The sequence below is a fragment of the Megalobrama amblycephala genome, linkage group LG13, assembly GCF_018812025.1.
Source record: "Megalobrama amblycephala isolate DHTTF-2021 linkage group LG13, ASM1881202v1, whole genome shotgun sequence".
In the NCBI taxonomy this organism is placed as follows: Eukaryota; Metazoa; Chordata; class Actinopteri; order Cypriniformes; family Xenocyprididae; genus Megalobrama; species Megalobrama amblycephala.
In genome coordinates this window covers 8,875,271-8,896,550 of record NC_063056.1, presented here as the reverse complement: position 1 = coordinate 8,896,550, position 21,280 = coordinate 8,875,271, and the positions used below count along the sequence as shown (strand labels likewise).

At 37.0% G+C, this 21,280-nt stretch overlaps 1 protein-coding gene across 2 annotated transcripts in view; it reads left to right on the top strand.

The window, feature by feature from the left end:
• Nucleotides 1-21,280, top strand: part of LOC125243897 (adhesion G protein-coupled receptor E3-like) — a 51,367-nt gene that overhangs the window by 18,818 nt on the left and 11,269 nt on the right. The window contains exons 4-7 of one of the 2 annotated variants that reach the window (XM_048153761.1): nt 5,610-5,972; nt 6,067-6,111; nt 7,195-7,557; nt 20,850-20,906. In XM_048153761.1, the coding sequence (XP_048009718.1) occupies nt 5,610-5,972; nt 6,067-6,111; nt 7,195-7,557; nt 20,850-20,906 (828 nt within the window). The remainder of the gene's footprint in view (nt 1-5,609; nt 5,973-6,066; nt 6,112-7,194; nt 7,558-20,849; nt 20,907-21,280) is intronic. The other variant, XM_048153762.1, reaches the window with a different exon arrangement.

The window sequence follows — 21,280 nt, the reverse complement described above, 5'->3', positions numbered from 1 at the left end:
CCAGCCGCAGCCGATGTCGAACACACCTTGTGTGTGTTGCCGTGTCGGTGATCATTCTCAAGTGTCGTGATCAGCACTGCTGTTGTATCAGTGGTTAGATCAGCGCAGTAGTAAAAAAACGGGACAAGTGAGGTCCCGTACGGGACAAATCAAAAGTGCGGTACGTCCCGCCTAATTCGGGACAGTTGGCAACCCTACTTGCGGTGGTCAATCCTACTATTACCCACGGCACGAAAATTGTGACAAACAACAAATAATGTGTGATTTTTAACAATATTTGGATTTATTGAAACAAATTTTAATTACATAGACCACTATTACATTTAATTACTAATGCATTATTATGCATTGTAAATTATGCAGAATTACAGCATTTAATAATGGAAGAGTTATCGTTATGTCGGTTAGTGTTTCTCTCAGTGAATGGGACACTGATTATACTGATACTAGTGAAATCTAGGCTATTTATTGGATAATATGTGTCAAATGTTATAGGCTTTTCTTCCTGTGGGGGAGCATCCCAGCCAGAGACTACAATAATTCATTAACTTGAGTTCATTAGAAATCGCTTGGCATAAATGTGCACTATTCATTGATTAAGGATCGCTCTGAAGAAGTCTGAAGCGCTGAAGCGAGCCTGTAGAATGAGCAACGTGCAGCACTCTTTTTTTTTTTTTTTAAATGAAATAATAACCTTTTGAAGTTTAATAATCAATAGGCTGTATCGCGAATTATGTTTTTCATCCCCAAAATATAAGACATCTTAAAATGATCTGTAGCGGTAGACATCTCTGCAGCAGTCACTCGCGTGTCACAGTCACCAAAGTGATTAACTTATTCACGGGAGAAAAATCAGATAGACCACCATCGTCTCTTGAACTCACAGCATCAACACTTTTATTATGCGCATGCTCAAAACATACACAGTGCGCGGGACATGCACGTTTCAATGATGTCACTGCGTAACATGGCTATGCCACTTATACTTATTCAAATGCTTAACACTCCCACTCAAAGACATGTTTCTAGCATTCTATAGTGACAAACAAAAAACAAAACAATACATAACTCCAAAATAAAACATTTGGTATACTGGCAGTAATCTAAAAACCTCTCAAAAATAAAAACACCTGCCAGTTCACATTATTCTCCAAACAAATACCTCTTGAAGTTCTCAAACTTAGCCTTTGTCACCGGCTTGGTAAGGACATCAGCTATCATGTTTGCAGTAGGGCAATATTCTATAGATATTTTCCCTTCTGTGTGTGCAGACCGTACAAAGTGATATTTTATATCAACGTGTTTACTTCTCTGTCTGCATACTGGGTTCTTAGACAAAGCTATCGCCCCCTGGTTGTCCTCATATATCTTGACTGGTACATGCTGGTTACTACTATCAATTCCTTTAAGTAGTTGTACAAGATACATACTCTCTTGAGTAGTGGCAGCTAGTGCCATATACTCGGCTTCACAGGTGGATAAAGCCACCGTTGGCTGTTTCCTACTCTTCCACGATATGACTGGACCATTCTCAGTTAAGCTGAAACAATATCCAGTTGTGCTCCTCCTATCATTTTTATCGGCTGCCCAATCAGCATCACTGTATCCCTCAAGCTGTAGGCTTTCCTCACATTTTCGGAAGTGTAGTTCTTGATATATAGTACCCTTTAAGTATCTCAGTAGGTGTTTTGCTGTAGCCCAATGCTGTTGTTTTGGTTCTGCTAGGTGTTGTGAAAGTTTACTAACAACCCAGCTCAGGTCAGGTCGAGTGCATGTCATAATGTATATCAAACTACCTACTATCTCTCTATATCCTGTTGAGTCAATGACTTCACCCTCATTGTCAAAGTTTAACTTTTGTTCACATGGGGTGGATCTCGGTTTACATTCGGACATTCCAAATTTCGCTAACATCTTCTTTATGTCTCTTTTCAGTCATAAGGTGATCATGCAGTAACATGTTCCAGTTACGTCCGGACTGTTTTAGGCCATATAATGACTTATTGAGTTTACACACTAAGTGTTCTCCTGTTTTAGATTTGATCTCAAAACCTTCCGGTTGCTCCATATATACCTCACAGTCCATCGGAGCATGGAGGTAAGCAGTCTTTACATCCATTTGATGTAGGGTAAGATCCTCCTGTACAGCCACTTGCATTAATGCTCGGACAGAGGTCATGTTGGCTGTCGGTGAAAAGGTCTCTTTATAGTCAATCCCTTCCACTTGACCATACCCTTTTGCAACATATCTGGCTTTACAAGTCTCAGATCCATCTAGGCTCTCTTTTACTGTATATACCCAGCGACCTCCCACTGCTTGTGTGCCTATTGGCAGTGGTGTCAGAGTGAAAGTCTCATTCTCTGTCAAAGAGTTAATCTCCTCTTTCATCGCATCAGTCCAAATTTTTGACTTCTTAGAGTCCATAGCCTCTCTAAATGTTTTAGGTACATCATAAGCCACTCTGTAGAAATAATCTACATTTTCACTTTCATCATTATTACACTCAGCCTTAGATTGGTAATCATTAAGGTATTCTGGAGCTTTTCTCTTGTAGGATACCTTCTTTCTCCCTGTTCACTCTTACCCCCTTTCTACCAGCACGAACTGGGTGCTAGTTCAGAGCTAGTGCTAGTGCCAGTTCGGAGTTGGTTCAACTGACGAGCCTTCTAAGAACCAGTTTGCCTTTCCACAGGCTAGAGAGCCACCACAGAGCCAGGTCTTGCGTCACTGTATATGTCTCATATTTCACAGCAAAGCTAGCGCCGCAGCGCCAAACACAAATACACCAGACTCGTTTGAGATGCATCGGCTTCTCGCATAGCGATCGGCGCATGACATCAAAGCTCCGCGAGAACGATCCAAAAGCACAAGGAGTCGTATGCTCTACAAACGCTGCCGCGGACCCGCGGCACCCGCCGAATCAGTCCGCGCTGCTCCGATGCATCTCGAACAAGCCTTCTATCAACAATCGTGAATGTTACACTACTGTTGATGCTCATGGCTTTGTGAACCTACATCGGCATCCAAACACGGCTCGCCGTAATTTGTATATAGACGGAGATTACGATCGAGCTGCTATTAGCTCGATTAGCTGCTATTTCAAAAATGGTGGTCACGGTAACCCCGCCCCCAGCCCCTGACGCAAGCGGTTCTTACTTCTAGCCCAGCAACGTTTTGGTGCTACTTACGAACCACTTTTTCTGGTTCGGAGCTGGTGCTTTGTGTGTCGAAAGACAAAGAACTGATTTGAAACTAGGCTCTGGCTCCGAACCAGCACTCAAACTGCCTTGGTGGAAAAGGGGTATCTGAGTACTATCTGTCTGGGTCGGACCCTCCTCAGTACTGGACTCTTTACTCTCTTTAGGCTGTTCCTGACCTTGGTTGACTATTTTTGGTGATGTATCTCCATAACTCTCAATTTCGTCCCCCATGTCACAATCTATCTGAGTCTGGTTATCTGCATATTTCACAGTTTTGATTGGACCTGTCATGTTTCCCTCTTATCGTCATCCCTTCAACTACCTTTTCTAATTTTGCAACATCATAAAAATTACAGTGACCAAGTATCCTATGCCACGTTTGAATGTCATGACTACCATACACTTCATCAACATTTTCATTTTCTACTGTGTTAAGGTAATAAAGCCTACCATACACGTCCATTTTAAATTTGGTACCGTCCCTGTGAATCAGCCAGTAATCGCCATCTTTGAAGTGCATCTCGGCTCCTTTAGCTGTAGCTGATTTGACTGAAAAGATGTTTTATGGAAATGATGGGATGTATAGTGCTTGCTTTAGCCTCGTTTTCACTTGTCGTCCCTCGCTGTCCAGCAAGTAGACTTCGGCTTCTCCCCTCATATTCGCCATCCCGCTCACCTTGGTTCCGTCGCCAAGCTTGATCATGTGATCCTCGGGCCTGAAGCTCTTGTCAACTGTTATGAACTTTGTGGAGTCGTTGATCATGTGTGATGTGGTGCCGCAGTCGACCATGAGACCCTTCTTGTTTCCTCTTTGAATAGGACAGTCACTCATCTTGAAGAAACAGAAAGATGTAGGCTCTGCCTCTGTCTCTCCATCTGCTTTCTTCACGTGATCACGGCCTCGTCCTCGGCCACGTCCCTTTCCTCGCTGTGGTGTGTCCCATTTTCGATCATCTCTTCTCGCCTGGGATTCGTCGGGACATGTCCTGGCCATATGTCGATTTTTACCGCAGGTGTAACACTCAATATCAGTCAAATCCATTTTCTTTCCTCTCCCTCTTCCAAGTGATCTCGTTGTCACGCTAGTCTTCATCACATTGTCTTCTTCTACATTCACGTCACTTTTCCCGTATTTTTCAGTACTCTCGTAACTTCATAGTTTTGTTTTAAACTCGCCGAACGTTACAGCGTTACCATTAGTCTGGGTGACGTGCACAACAAACGGCTTGTATGAATCAGGTAGCCCCTTTACTACCATAGCTATCTGAAGTCCATCACTAATATGCTCGTCTGCTCTTCTCAATGACGTAAATATAGTCTCTGCTCGAATAATGTAGTCAGTGACCGTTTCATTGCTAGCCTTATGGAGTGAGGAAAGTTCACAATACAAACTCACAACGCGGGGTTTGTCCTTTCCGGCGTAATGCTCGCGAAGAATCTCCAGTGCTTTTCTTCACGTTTCGCGTCCCTCATTATCAACGACAAACTTTCGTTATCTAGGCATTGTACCAGCTCTGCATATGCCTCTCCGTTCATTCATTCATTCATTCATTCATCCGCGAGAGCTTCTTCGTCTCCCTTGTCTATCTGCGGAACCTCCAAAATAACTTCTCTGAGGCCACGAAACTCCATGTGCGCGAGGAATCTCGTTTCCAAGAGTTCATAATTTTTCTCATCATCGTCGAATAAAAGTCTGAACCACCTTTGGCCTGAATGACTGGGCCCATAACCTGTAGCGGTAGACATCTCTGCAGCAGTCACTCGCGTGTCACAGTCACCAAAGTGATTAACTTATTCACGGGAGAAAAATCAGATAGACCACCATCGTCTCTTGAACTCACAGCATCAACACTTTTATTATGCTCATGCTCATAACATACACAGTGCGCAGGACATGCACGTTTCAATGACGTCACTGCGTAGACTATAACATGGCTTTGCCACTTATACTTATTCAAATATGCTTAACATGATCATTAAGACGTTTGTTTTACCATTTAATGTATTGAAGACTTTTTATGACATTAAATTATTTGTCTTTGTGAAATATCCACTGCCCCTGACAGCAACAGTTTGTGTTTGACATCGGCTGCGGCTGGATGCACCCGATCAGCGAGAGTAACCACGCGCAGTCGTGAGGAGCTGAAAACAAACGTAAAGTCCGACACTTTCTGCTTCTCACAGTGACGCTCGTGCTCTTTCTTTTCTAAGACACATTGGTATTTAAATAAAAATTCATTTAAAAAAAAAATGGATCGAAAATGAATCGCTCTGAATGGGCAAAAATAGGTTAAATAAATAAAAAATAATGTCTTAAGCTGCACTTCTGGATACATTTTATTAATAACACATTTTTCAGAAACATTAATGTCTTGAAATATTTTCATTAACAGCTAATCTCTCTGCAGACCCCTGCTACAACTACACTGTGCTGGACAATCCATGGAGATCCATCAGTAATACATATAACACCATGTGTGACACCTCTGTATCCTGGAGCGGCTGGTATCGTCTCTTCATTAACGGCCTGAGCGCTTATGTCGCAGACACGTGTGTTGCTCGGCAGAGATGTGGCACTGATTACGCACTGTGGATAAGTGGTGGACACCCAACAGTTAAGGATGGAGTCGTCACTCGAGATGTCTGTGGTTATGCTGGCAGTTTCTGCTGCTATTACGGGTCTTATCCCATTAAAGTCAAAGCCTGTCCAGGCAATTATTATGTCTATGAGCTGGTTAGACCAACTCTCTGCTATTCAGCATACTGTGCAGGTAATTATATTCACATGAGCTCTTTCTACAGTCATATATTTATTGTATTGATATTTGTGTCTGTTTATTAAACACTATTAATGCAAACTTTCAGACACTGGTAACATTACCACTGTCACACCAGTGACCATCTCACCTGGTAATGCAACACACTTTGTCTCTATTGGTTTATTTTCTGAATGTTTTCTAATGTATTTACAGATCTGTGCTTGTGTAAAATATTTACTGTACCAGTATAATACCTTGTAAAAGATAAAATAAAATAAAATAAAATAAAATAAAATAAAATAAAATAAAATAAAATAAAATAAAATAAAATAAAAACAGTAAAGAACGTAAAGCTGTGGTTGCCAGTACCGTAAAAATACAGTAGCAACATATTGTTGCCTCCAGTTGATTTATGTTAACTCATTGAGTTATCAGGGTTAGACATTATTTTATCTGTCTTAGTCAGCATTATTTAAATAAATGTTTATTTTATAATAAACCACATAGCTTGACATTAATTTTAAATTAAGATGTGCTGTGGTAAATTTGAACATGTATTTTTATTCTTATTCTACATGTATTTACAGACATTTCATGGAGGGTTAGGTCATGAATATTCGCCTCAAACGTCATGGAAATGTATTGATAGAAATGTATGAACCCTGTAGATTGTTCTCAGGTGTGGCTGGCTGTCATTCACTGTACAGTAGTTCTGAATATGACACACTTCATTGACAAAAACAGTCCTCATTGTGTTTTCATTTATAAAGATCTATAAAATATAGAAATTCTGCTTCATTTAGAGCAGATCCTGTTGATCATCCGCTGTGATGGAATGACATCTGATTCATCCGCTCTGTACAGATGACATGTGACTCTTTAGTCATAGAGTTCATAGGCCTGTTATGATTGGCCAGATTCAGAAACACATCTGATTAGGACATCTTTTGTTTTGTTTTTTTCATCCTTTTATTTTGGGCTCAGAACAACCCAAAATATTCATATAATATTTAAATATAAATATAAATTCAAGGTGATTTACAAGAATGTGACAATTTGCAAATGCAGGAAATGTAAGATCATTAAAAAAAAAATGTGACCATATTTTGCATTTGGGAATAATTTTGTTAATATCATAGGTTATGCTTTTGGGAATTGTATTTCGTGAACATACTGTATTTATATTGTCATTATGACTTCATATTGGTGTTTTCATAAGTTTATCTCTCTGCAGACCCCTGCTACAACTACACTGTGCTGGACGATCCATGGAGATCCATCAATAATACAAATAACAACATGTGTGACCAGTATGTCTCGTGGAGCGGCTGGTATCGTCTCTTCATTAACGGCCTGAGCGCACATATCCCAGACACGTGTGTTGCTCAGTATAGCTGTGGCACTTATTACTCACTGTGGATAAGTGGTGGACACCCAACAGTTGAGGATGGAGTCGTCACTCGAGATGTCTGCAGTTATGTTGGCAGTTTCTGCTGCTTTTTGGGGTCTTATCCCATTAAAGTCAAAGCCTGTCCAGGCAATTATTATGTCTATGAGCTGGTTAGACCAATTCACTGTGCTTCAGCATACTGTGCAGGTAATTATATTCACGTGAGCTCTTTCTACACATTCATGATGTATGTGTTTCCATGTCTGTCTATATTTAAAGAGATTTCATGTGTTCTGATTGGTTAATGCCATTTTCTTCAGTTCAGAGTATGAAATTGGTCAGGTAGACATTGTATGCCTAACATCAGAAAATTAACACTTTACAATAACAGTACATGAATAATCATGAACTAATACCTGAATTAATAGTTACTTCAACATGAACTCATGATTAGTGAAGAAGATATGAACTAATGAAGAGTGATCCTTAACTACGACAGGAGTCATGCATGAAAACAGCAGCCTTAACTACATGTTAATACATGTTTGATAATTAATGCATTAATTAACATTTAGGGTAAACTAAATCAAACAGTCTTTATTTGAAGGAATAAGAAATATTTGGACTTTGAAATAAATTTAAACAATTAATTATTGTCAGAATTTAAACTACTGACATCAGCAGCTTCGTTATAATCATTACTAAAAAGCACAGGATTAGTTTGTCATTATTTTCACTGATCCTCCTTATAAAAAATATAAAATATTAAATACACTAATAATTTATCTTAAAAGGTCTTAATATGTTTTGTGACATTTTTTCCCATCAAACTAAACTTACTGTGACTTACAACAGTTCCTGAGGAATCAGTTCCCAAAAAAATAGCCAAACAGGAAACATGAACTAAGGTCAGGGAACATTTGCTGGGATCAGATTCAGAAGTTCACTCTCCATCCAGACAGAGGCCGTGATCATACGGTACCGCCAGACTCTGACTTTTTGAAAAGCCACACAACATCACTTAACTGTGCTCAATACTAGTTGTGTATTTGATAGTAAGTTAGTTAATGATAAATCATGAGCTGAATTTGGTAGTTAACAGTGAATTAAGTATGATGTGCCCCCTCAAGTAAAGTCATGACATAATTATGCATTAGCAAGCTATTAGTTGATGTTAGTATGGTTAGTTAATGAGTTAATTATGATTGTGCCCCCTCAAGTAAAGTCATGACACAATGATGCACTTACAAATCATTAACTAATATAAGAATAAACACTAAGAGTGTCAACCTTATTCCTTTACACAAAAGTATTTGTATTTTATTTTAATTTATATAATTAAACATATATGGGCTTGAAAGCAAGCCATAAACATACCTGTAAAGACACACATAAGGCACATTTACATGTAAAATCGGGCGTCCACAGGCTAATGCTAATCAAAGCGTATACATTTAAATGACAAAAATACAAATTCCGTTAATAACACCTCGAGTACCACTAATGAGTGTCCCACCAGAAACAAACCCTACATACTTTAGTTTCGAGAAGAAATATGACTATTTAGCTATGACTAAATATAAATGAACTATAACAATCAGAAAACGGTTTAGATCAAATTAAATTTATTTGTGGTAGTTAGTCTATTTTCCACGTTTGTTTAAATGGATCTATGTAATTAATGTCTAAATAATCATGTGCCATTCTAATTATTTGTCACAAAGCTGCAGATGGCAGATTATGATATTTCAGTGTAAATTATGACAGTATTGAATCACATGTTTAATTCAAATTCAGAGTACTTCTTGTTTACTCTTATGGAGCCTGGTTTATTTAGTTTACCCTAAAATGTTAATTAATTAATTAATTATCAAACATGTATTAAAGCGTACTTAAGGCTGCTGTTTTCATGCATGAATCCTGTCGTAGTTAAGGATCACTCTTCATTAGTTCATGATTAGTTCATATCTTCACTAATCATGAGTTCATGTTGAAGTAACTATTAATTCAGGTATTAGTTCATGATTATTCATGTTCTGTTATTGTAAATTGTAAAAAAAAAAAAAAAAAGGTGAATTATATTTTACCTCAATTAAATTTTTGGGTGAACTATCCGTTTATGGACTTAGAACAAATGTGGGGAAACTTATGCTTCAAACGCGTGCACTCATAAATAGATATATAATAGCGAAGAAATTAAAGGCAGTTTAACGAATCTTAAAGTTACACTTAACAACATACAGTTATTATGGTCAGTTTACACTGTCACAAAAACACAAATAACATCTTTATTTGGTTTTGTTGCATCGGTGTGTTCAACCTGTTGGTGTTTGTTGTGGCAGTGCAGGCACTGTAAAAAAAAAAAAAAAAAAAAAAAAAAGTATTTTAAAGTTAAGTGCAGTGAACATTAATTTCTTATATAATTCTCTATTCTTGCAGTATTCAAGTGTTCATGTCCCTGAGTAATATCTGCACTTAATTCTGAAAAGAATACAAAATATAGTAGACAGACATCCATATAAAGAGAGTCTGGTGTGGAAGGTGGACCTGGAACTGACTTCTGTCCATGACCATGTTGTCACAACATCTCTTATGTTTCTCTGTCTTCACGAACTGCCCTGAAATACAATGATTAGTATTAAAACAAAAATTATTATAAATATAACATGAGGCTCTAACATTTCAAATGCTCGTTCTGGCCTCCACGGTGAAAGTGTATGCAGAAAATTCTGCCGAATGGAAATTTAGCCTTTGGTGAACCGTTTTCAAGAGTGTAAAAGAGATTTTAAGTTTTAAACACCTTTCACAGGCTTGCATCTGTTGTGTGAGTCTAACAAACACTTTACTACATTTAAAGTTTAGAAAATATGAAATATATTATTGTAAAGTTACCTGTTTAAGAGACCAGCTAAACAACTAAAATATCTATATAAATCTAACGATCTATCTAAATATAAAGGATCTATAAATTTACCTCAGACTGTAACCCAGACCCAAATTATAAAGGGGGGCATTTCAAAACTTTACAATAAAAAACATTATAAATCCAAAGTGAAATTTAACATTAGATTGGCGCCTGGCATAACAAGCCTGGTGTATTTTAGGTCAGAGATCCCCCATCTATGCAGAAGGCAAGATGATGATTCACCCTCACCCCCCCAGCAGATCTACCGCCAAAACATATGTACTGCTGCTGCTCCGAAGAGCCATAGGAACCATGTGTATGCTGTCTATGTGTGCCTGGCCCATTTTTGCCACAATTAAGTAATTCTGGGCTGTAAGGCTCTAGTGGCCTACTAGACTATGTGTGCCTGGGCTACCACGCCAAATGGCTTAGCTCTAGTGGCCTATGTCTATGTGTGTCTGAGCCAAAAGGCTCAAACATACTAATTAGAACGTGCATTATGTGTGGCTTTAACAATGGTAAAACGTTGCAGGCTAATAGAGATAAGAAACCCTCCACGACCACCTGTATAATGTATAATATAATAGTACAATGATATAGCATCGTTTGATAATGTCATTGTCAAACCCGGTATACTCCTAAAGTAAACTCATTCGGATGAACGGAAATTAATGGGCATGACTCCAACATGCATCAGCTGACCCAGCCCGAAACACATAGGTACATGAAACATTAAGGCCCCGGTATACTTCAAACAAAGTTCTTTTTCATTCTTCGTTTAGGAGTAAAACGAAGTTCGAAATGCGTGACCAGCGATATACTGTAAATGAACATCTGATGCCATTTATTATAGAAAGCATAAGAAAAGCGTCTGATCATAACAACATGGGTATGTTAGCAGTAGCATGAGCTCTGCAAATGAGCTCTCCAGTCACATCACATCTTCATATAGCACTTTATTTAATAGATTGCTTAAAATCATGCAGCTTTACAGTATCAAACATGAAAAACAGTGTTAGTGCCTCATTTTTTTTACAAGCACAACTTCATTTTGTACTATAAAGCGGCTATCCAGCGTGTTCATGTTTTCACCCATAGAGATCTTACCTCGACAAACTCAAACACACGAAATGAGTCAAAGACGCGGTCCACGCGAGTGAAGGTGGAGCCTCAGCGCACACCTCCTATTACTTTATCGTCATGACCAATGGTAGTACGAAGGTCTTTTGCAGCTGGAGCGAACTTTTCCTGAAAGTTCGCTTTGGCAAGCCATTTCGAACTTCCAAAAAGAACACAAAACGAACTTCGTTTTGGCCTGATTTTGTTTGAAATGACATCACATCAGTTTGTTCTTCGATTTCGTTTGAAGTATACCGGGGCCTTTAGCCTTGAAGAGTTGTTGAGGTTGAGAAATACTGTGAACATTTAGATTTACATGTCATAATATGAATGAGATTAATAGAAACTTAAAATTTTGAATTAATATTCTATCTGTCTGAGTTGCATGCTAATGCATTACTATTATATCTTTGTCTCATATGCAATGGTTATGTCAGTCTATGCATTTGACAGTGAATCCCATAAAGGCCAGAACACACCAAGCCGACGGCAACGAATTAGTGGCAGACTGCGGGGTTGGCTCACGTCGGCAGCATCTGTGTCCAAAGTTGCCCCAAACCAACGCTAAACAGCCGACGGCCAAGTATCACGTCAGTTCTGCGCCAGATGAAATGCCTTTCCGTACCAGCAGGTGGCAGTATCTGAACAGCCAATCAGAATGATCAGATGGCCTGACGGACCGACGAGCTCCAATGCCAATTCAACATTTCGAATTGGCTGAAAAAAAGCCGACGAGGACCAACTTCAGTCGACGACTCGACGGTGCAGAACACACTGAGAAAACTTAGTTGGCCGACTGTCGGCTTGGTGTGTTCCTGCTTTATCATCACTTCTCAGCGTGCAACCGACTGTCGGTCCTCACAGATAACACAAATGAAACGTATGTCCGCGAGAGCGTGTAGAACGTTCACTTATCTCAGTAGCGAACTCAAAAGTTCCGTTACGTCAATGGCTGACCACCACACTGCAAAGTGTCTCCTATTTACGCTCCTGTTAATGAATACCTCGGCATTTTAAGCAGAGAGAGAGATTTCTGACAGACATGCAGCCACCGCTCAGATCAACAAGGCGTGTCCATAATTCAGCCATACTGCCTGCCGCTGCAACACACTGCATATAGAAAACACCTAATGTTTTATAAAATTATACTATACAAATTATGACACAAATATGTATTAAGCATCAACTGAGGCGCTTCGTTTGAAGAATACATGGAACTGCCTTGGCACACTCTAAGCATAAATGATAAATATCATTTTACGTGAAATCCATTAATAAATGACTTACCGGCCTTGCAAAATCGCTGTTCGTCCTGTAGTATGAAAAATATATGCCCAATAAAATCAGAATACAGCTGCTAACGTACTTAGTATGTAAATAAGATGAAAACATTGTTTGCATTTTAATCATGATATATCACATTGCATGATCAACTCATTAGCCGACACAAACTCATCTCACTCAACAGCTCAGGTAACTTTAGACCTGCACGCGGCACGCACCGAAACGTCTGCTGCGTTCTATGTTGTTGATATTCACCTATGATATTTGCTTATTGCTATCTGAATTTGTTATCTATACTGTTGCTGCTGCTGCTGTACAAAATATTTGCTGTAGCTTCATTAGAATATAAATACTAAACACAACCTGTTCCATTTAAAGTTCAGCGAGCTTGTCTCTGTATCCTTATACATGCATGCGCTAGCTGCTAATATGCTTAGTAATTCTCTCTAAGCATTAAACAGACTGTTGACATGACATAGAATTGATGAAGCAGACTACGCAAAACGGTGGTATAAGAACCCATGTAATTATCTTAGATGATTTCTGAAGCGCGCTGCTAAGCAATGCCAACTCATGTATTTAAAGATTAGCACGCAAGCTCATTGGCTACTAATACAGCAAGAACCAATCATCTGTGACCTATAGAAAATGATGCGATAATTAGCAGGTTGTGTTAAAGGACCTATTAGCCTGCCCATTAGAGTTTCATGCCAGAACTTTGTATGAATAAATAGGACTAAATTAATTTATGAAGATACTGCACTAAACAGTGGAACACTGCACTTGAAAGGCATTTAACTGTTCAAGAGGGAAACAGCCTGTGGGAAGAAACCATTGCTGTGCCTAGATGTTCTAGTGCCCAGTGATCTGAGGCGCCGTCCGGACAGTAACAGTTCAAACAGGTGGTGGTCGGGGTCAGTGGAGTCTGTGATGATTTTACCTGCCCTCTTCCTCACTCTGGAGGAGTACAGGTCCTTGAGGGTGGGCAGAGGGGCACCAATAATCCTGTTGTAATCTCCTGATAATGTGGGCATGCCTCCCTCTCTTTCTCGAGGAAAGTGCATGTTTAAATGAGATTTTGTCCAACCAAAGTGTTCTTAAGAGATATAAATCAGACACTGATGTAAATAACTCTTTTTCTGTTAACTCCTCAGTGGAAAATACAGCTCACTTGTTTTGGTCAGAAAGTTTGTTGTTTATTCAATTAATTTTGTGACTTCTCTTTTAGTTTTAAATGTTTTTTTTTTTTTTTTTTTTTTTTTTGATTATTTAAAAGAAAGAGACTATTATATTTATAATAGTGTATATATATATATATATATATATATATATATATATATATATATATATATATATATAATAGAAACTATTATAAAGTTAAACTATTGCTGTGTCCCAATTTGCCTACTTATACTACGTCCTAAAAGTATGTACTGTTTTTGTAAAGAAAAAGTAGGCTACACACTTTTGAGTGTGTAGCAGAAGAGTATGCAAGCTTTGGGACATACTACTTCATCATAATTGCGTCTTTAACGGACATTCTGTCGCTTAGTTACACAACCTGCAACTGTTTAAACTACCCTGTCAATCATCTTGTCACAGTTAAAATTCTCCACATTCAATTAAATTTAATTTCCTACCGTTTCGGAGAGAAATGTAGTCGCACATTGATCTGCCAGTCATGGGACTTTCATGCAGAGAACTCTCTTCATCTTTGCATAATGATTTAAAAGTTAATGACCAAACGCATCGTTATAAAAGTTCACATTACTGTTGCAGATTAAATATAATGTATATAACATTTAGTAAATATCTTTTTGTCAGGATTTACTGATTATTAATCTTTCAATCCCCTTTAGCTTAACCGCTCTGCTTAAAGGTACAATATGTATTATTTTTGCAGTAAAATATCCAAAAACCAGTAGGCCAGTGTTATATATTTTGTACACTTGAGTACTTACAATATCCCAAATGTACCCGCGTTACCCTCGGTTTCCGGTTTTATTTTGTAGAAACCATGGAAACACCAAAGACGCTTATTAAAGCATGTTTATTAAAACACCACACAGACATATAAAAGTGTAATATCATGAGGAAAGGCCCCTCTTTTAACAGAAACAAAGACGATCAGGTGATATAATTTTCATCTTCATAAAGTAGCATTATTCATTAATCTCATCACTGACCAAATGTCGTTCTTCATTATTAATAGATTATTTTCACCAACAATAGTTTCTTGCCACACTGTAAAAAATTGCTGTAAAAAAAATGGCCAAATTTCGACAGCAACATGCTGTTTTCCATTAAAACAGTAATATACCGTAGAAAACAATGTATTCTGGGTAATATTCAACGTTTTTGAGAAAGTAGCCTACAGCAATATACTGTGAAATAACAGCACTCAAAATTGACACTCAGAGGCTGTTCCAAATCACACCCTGTACCCTCAATCATTATTCCCTAAATTAGTTCACTAATATAGTCCACTTGAAAGAGTGAATGAAAACACGTGTATGAATTCAAACATTGATGAACACCTGCTGTTAACAAGCAGAATCACTGAAGGAAAGAGAAACAAGAACAGAAAAAGATGAAATCAGCTGAAAATAACATTAAATTTTTAAAGATCTGATTAAACAATTCCACAAACAGCATTACCAGTTTCACTTATTACTAACCAGACTGACTTTATTTCTGTCATACGTCTGCAGAAGTTCTTATTGAGAACTAACAGAGGTTTAGATGTTTTATTGTTTCATTTGATGTTACCATGATGGAGATCAGTGACCCTTGAATTGTGAAAATTAGTTTTTCTTTGGCTGCTGTAACCATGTCTAAAACACATTTGTTGTGGCAAAACAAGCTGAAAGAAAGCGTGATCAGATGAGGTTGGCTAATTATTAATGTTCATCATCTAATGGCCTGATTCACTGATCTCATCAGAGTCTAATCTAGATTGTAGGGCTGGGTGGTTTTTTTTTTTTTTGTGTTTTTTTTTTTCAATTAATTCGAATTTAAATCTTAAGACGATTTAATTTTTTTTTTTCGCGATTTTTAATAAAAACGATGACTCGCGCATCCAATCAGATCATTGCACCAGTGGCAGAAGAATTAAGATGAGCGAACCTGCGTGAGAGAGACCGAATGCGCGCACGAGAGAGATCGAGTTGTCCGAGAGCGAGCGAACCTGCGCAAGAGAGACTGAGCATTAGTACATTTGTAAACATTGATTAGATTATATATGCAGTCATTTAAAACAATTCTAATGTAGGAGTGGAGTTTGGGGACCAATATTACACTTTCAAAACTGGGATAAAAGTTTAATAGAAACAACACAACCATGTGCAGTGTTAATGATAACTCTGTTGTCATGTGCTATATATTTACTAACATAAAGGGGAAAAAAGTTTTTCAAAGTTGGTATAACATGTTGGCTTTTTTTTTAGTGGTCTCTTATTAAGGTTTATTAACAAACTAGTTCTTCTCATTGGACTGTGCAATTTACACTTTTCTTTAACATTGTTTTTTCCTCTTAAAACTGTTATCATAATCATTAAAATATAAAGCAGTATATTTTCAAAAATGAAGATTCTTATTGTTTATGAAAAATTAAGATTCTCTCGGTGTACATGACTTTCTTTATCAGAACACAAATGCATTTTTTTAATCTGCAGGAAATTCAAGTTCTGTATATGCATATATAATGCAAGAAAATGGGTTCCACCATTGTGATTTATATGCAAGAACAAATCAATTAGTAAAACATTATCACCTTTAAACTAGTGTTTCTGACCAGGGCTCTGATACTGTTTGAAATTCGGTTTGAAACTCATGTGAAGTTCATTCTTCTATTGCCATCAAAGCATCACTTTCTTTTCACATGAATTTGTTACACCGCTACATAATGAATTGAGTGCAGACAGGAAGAACTTCTAAAGCTTTATTTGTTTTTTTGTTTGTTTTGTTATACACCTATTGTTTTGCTATAAGACATTAATTGATCAGGTTGTGCATGCATTAATTTTGGACTTTCCAAATGATTGCAGTCTTTTATTTTCATGGTATGCATCTACAGAATTCAAATTTCTTTCTAAAAATATATGTGTTCTGCTGAAGAAAGGCAGTTGTGCATCAGGGTAAATGAATAATGAGAATTTAATTGAACAAATTAACTTTTTTTTTCATGTTAAAGCAAGTGCTATTTTCCTTTTTCTTAACTTCCTGTTTATAGGCCATTTATGCTGGGATTCAGTTTGGGTCAGTTTCAGCCAATTTGTCAATGCCTTTTTTTTTTTTTTTTTTTTTTTTTTTTTTTTGTGTCTGTGCTTTAATAAATAGAAAATTATGTACCACAATCTATTTCTTCTTCATTTATTTTTTCTCAATCTACTGAAAAATAGTTTGATATGTATACATTATATATATATATATATATATATATATATATATATATATATATATATATATATATATATATATATATATATATATATATATATATATATATATATATATGCCACTAGAGATGTTAATTAGGCCTATGTAGACTATCGTTTATGTAATGTATTCATTTTTATATTGTATAATTATAGCTGTAACCATTGCTGAAAATGTAAAACGGTATTGAAATGGTAGAATTACAGTAAATGGTTGTGTTCTTTCTATTAAAATATTATCCCAATTTTGACTGTCCACTCCTACATTAAAATTGTTTTAATGATTGCATATAATCTGATCAATGTTTACTAATGTATTAATTTACTAATGACAGTTCATTGAATGGCTGAGAGGAGCAGCAGCACGAGTGCACGGTATCTGACAGACGTGAATGAGCGAGTTACACATGAGCACACAGTGTTGCACAGACCAAACACTATTTCTGATTCTCCTTTGTTTTATATTTAAATAACTTAGTTTGGTTTTTATTTCCATTTTTTCTCGTGTGCTTATCACTTATATTACTCACTATGACAGAACTTTAGTTCATCCAGTTTCCGAACTCTCTGAATTCATGTAATTTACAAATAAATAAGAATGTCATTCATTATATCATACTCGTTCTGTTGCCGGACAGAAAAATAAACATTTATATAGGCTATATATATATATATATAGGAAATGAGAACAGCTTTATTTGACATTCGGCTATATTATATTATATTGTATTAAAATACAGTATGTGAGCACGGATTAGGAGAGAGAACACATTAGGCAGGCAGAATGCAACCGACGTGATGACGTCACGAATATGCTAATTTACGTATGACGTCATCTAGCTACATTTAGCAACTTTTTGGGCAGGCTTTAGCTACTTTCCATTGAAAATAGTTGGCAACAGTGCTTGTGACAAAACCCCGTAACTCCATTGGATCCTCAAACTGTCAGTCAAACCTCATAAATCCTCGTGAATAAAGTGCATGTTTGGTCATCTCGTCTATGCAATGCAAAGGTAAATAAAGATCTGATGTTTGAAAAAAGAAAAAAAAATTATAAAGCATTTTCTTTACTCAAAAAACACTGTCTATAAAGGGTATGTATTTAAAGGGAGCAAGAAGAGGAAGCAGAGAAGAGTCTTCGTCTGATATGTCCCGTCTAGTTGTAGCCAATATGCTATGCTATATAAAGGATAAGGTAACTTAATTATTATCAAATTAAACATAGCACAATTCGACTTTCTCTGGAACAAATAATAGATTAATAAGACCAAAGATTGCCTGTTTAATGTACTCAAAATGAGTTATGTCTCATGTTTAACCACTGTAAGAGCCAGCGGCAAATCCCCGAAGCACTGGCCGAGATGAAGCTGTTCTCGGCGGGTACACGAGCACTGAACGGCCACTGAAGCCCTGGAGCTCGCATCTCCGAAAACGTCAAAACAAATTAGGCGCTATTATTAAATATGAGTAACGTATTTCAGGTCTAAAAAACTACATTCTCATCTAAAAAAACTATTAAAACAACAGTTCTTGGTATAACAAATAGTATTAGCAAAAATGATGGTGGATTTGATCAGCCGCCACGACGGTCGCTTCAGGCGGATCCGAGTGATACAAACGTAAAACGGTAGGAGTGCTGTTATCACTGAAATATCGCACGGCTATCAGCCAATCAGATTCGAGAACCAGACAGAACTGTTTTATATATATATATATATATATATATACACACACACACACACACACCACAATACAATAGCATGTTATTATTTATATAGATATTTAAATTATTATCATAATTAGATATCTTTGCAACAAACACAGAAGAGACAAGCATTATTTCTGGCATCTGTTGCCCAAATACCACTGCACGTCCTTTGCTTTTTATAATAATAACGTATACAGCTACATTTGAAAGAAGAGAGAAACTCGATGTGCTCGCGCTCATAACCGCTGAACATCTGAACACAAACAATGATCAAATGCACATTGACGGATCTTCTTCTGTCTGTTCTCCAAAATGTAATCAAATTTACATTTCTGCAGGCGCGTGTAAACTGGTTAATTGTGTCAACGCAAAGGCGTTCATTTTCAAGACGGACAGGTCGCCGGCGCCGCCATTGCGCAACCGCTGGTGTTCATTTCATAATCTCTGAACAATGGTAGTTTATTTAATGTATAAATTAAGTCCATAAAAACGGTAAAGAAATGCTACATACTTTGTTATCGTGGCGTAATAATCTGCTTGGTTGTGAAATGTAGGCTATTGGCTGTATGTATTGAAATCAAATGAAATCGATACCTGTGGAATTGTTCACAGACAGCATACGCAGTTTAACTAATAAAGATATTCATCGCTGGAAAACAATAGGATGCATTTGCAGATTTGCTTTTAATTGACTGTAGATCCACTGCCATTTCATCCAACGCTCCGAATGAGAAACCACTTCAGACGATTCAGTGCGTGCGGGAACTGAACAAATCATTCAAAAGTCAGCTTTGCCAACCTGTTTGATCAAGTCTTTGAACAGAATCGACTCAGAAGAGTGATTCATTTGTGAATGGGGCATCATTCATGAAAAAAGAGACAGCGTGCTTGGAATAAACTATGCATTTCTTACAGTATTGCATTACAATAAAGTAACGAGGAACGTCGCCAAACGTAGCGAAGTAAAAGTACAGATTTTTCATTACAAATGTATTCAAGTTAAAGTAAAAGTACCCACATGTAAATCTACTCTAAAAAGTACAAATTTTCAAAAAAAACAAAACAAAAAAAAACCACTCATGTAAATTTACTTCGTTACTACCCACCTCTGCTGATTTGCAATAAACAAATTCTCAATAAGGACTTCTGTAGACATGTGAAAAAGTCAGTCTGGTTAGCAATAAATGAAGCTGGTAATGCTGTTTGTGGAGATGTTTAATCAGGTCTTGAGAGATTCGATGCCTTTTATCTTCAGTTGATTTCATCTAAGGCTGTGGCTGAAGTCAGGTGTAGTTCTTATGTTTCTCTTTTCTTTAATGATTGTTAACAGCAGGTGTTCATCACTAATGCTCAATCATCACTTAATTAATCGCTTAATTATCTCATTAACTTTAACTCTGCTTCAGTGTTACTTTAACTAGATAGGGAACTCTCTGAGCAGAGTCGATTTAACTGTGTAGAAATTATTATGAGTAAAACCTCTAAGGATCTCTGAAGTATATTCCCATTGTTGTTTACAATTTTTAGCAAACCAGGGTCAAACTGTCCAGCCATGGCTTTCTGTTTCACATGACTACTAATATGAGAGAACAATGTTTTTTCTGACTCCAATATGTGAACCCCTTGGAATTAATTGGTTTTCTGCAGTAATTTGCCATAAAATGTGATCTGATCTTCATCTAAGTCACATGAATAGACAAACACAGTGTGCTCAAGCTGATAACACACAAACAATTCTAATTTATTGTAGTAGATTTGCTAGAGCAGTGTTTTTCAACTCCAGTCCTCGGGAACCACTGCTCTGCACATTTTGTATGTATCCCTTATTTAACGCACCTGATTCAGATCATCAGCTTGTTAGGAGAGACTCCATGAACTGAACTGAGTGTGTCAGATAAGAGAGACATACAAAATGTGCAGAGCAGTGTGTTCTGAGGACTGGAGTTGAGAACCACTGTGCTAGAGCCTTACTGTATTGGTAAATATATTTACATTTAATTTATTTGCATTTGTCAATTCATTGATATTCATCTTTCTTTTTTTTCAGATGTTACTAACATCAGTGCAACCTTTCCAACAGTCACACCAGAGACGACATCAGCTGGTAATGTAGTTTCCTCTGTTGGATTGTGTTTTGGCTGAATGTTTGAGGATCTGTAGAATTGAACATGAGTGTGTTTGTGTCTCTAGATAAAGATAAGGATTGAGTGTGTAAAATGTGCAGTTGCAGATCATTGTATACAATTTACATGTCTGCACACAAGCTACTGTATATAAGGGAGATTTTTTTTTTTTCTTTTGACATTTTTCTTTTTAATAGACTGAGATGAGATAGATTTAGATTTGATGTCCATATATGGGAAAAAGGCAACTTCTCTTCATTCCCACATTTATGGTCGCATCCATCATTTTATTTTTGATCATTGCTTTCTTTAATTCTGACTGCTGCTAATCTTTTAATATTGTTTAATATTGATT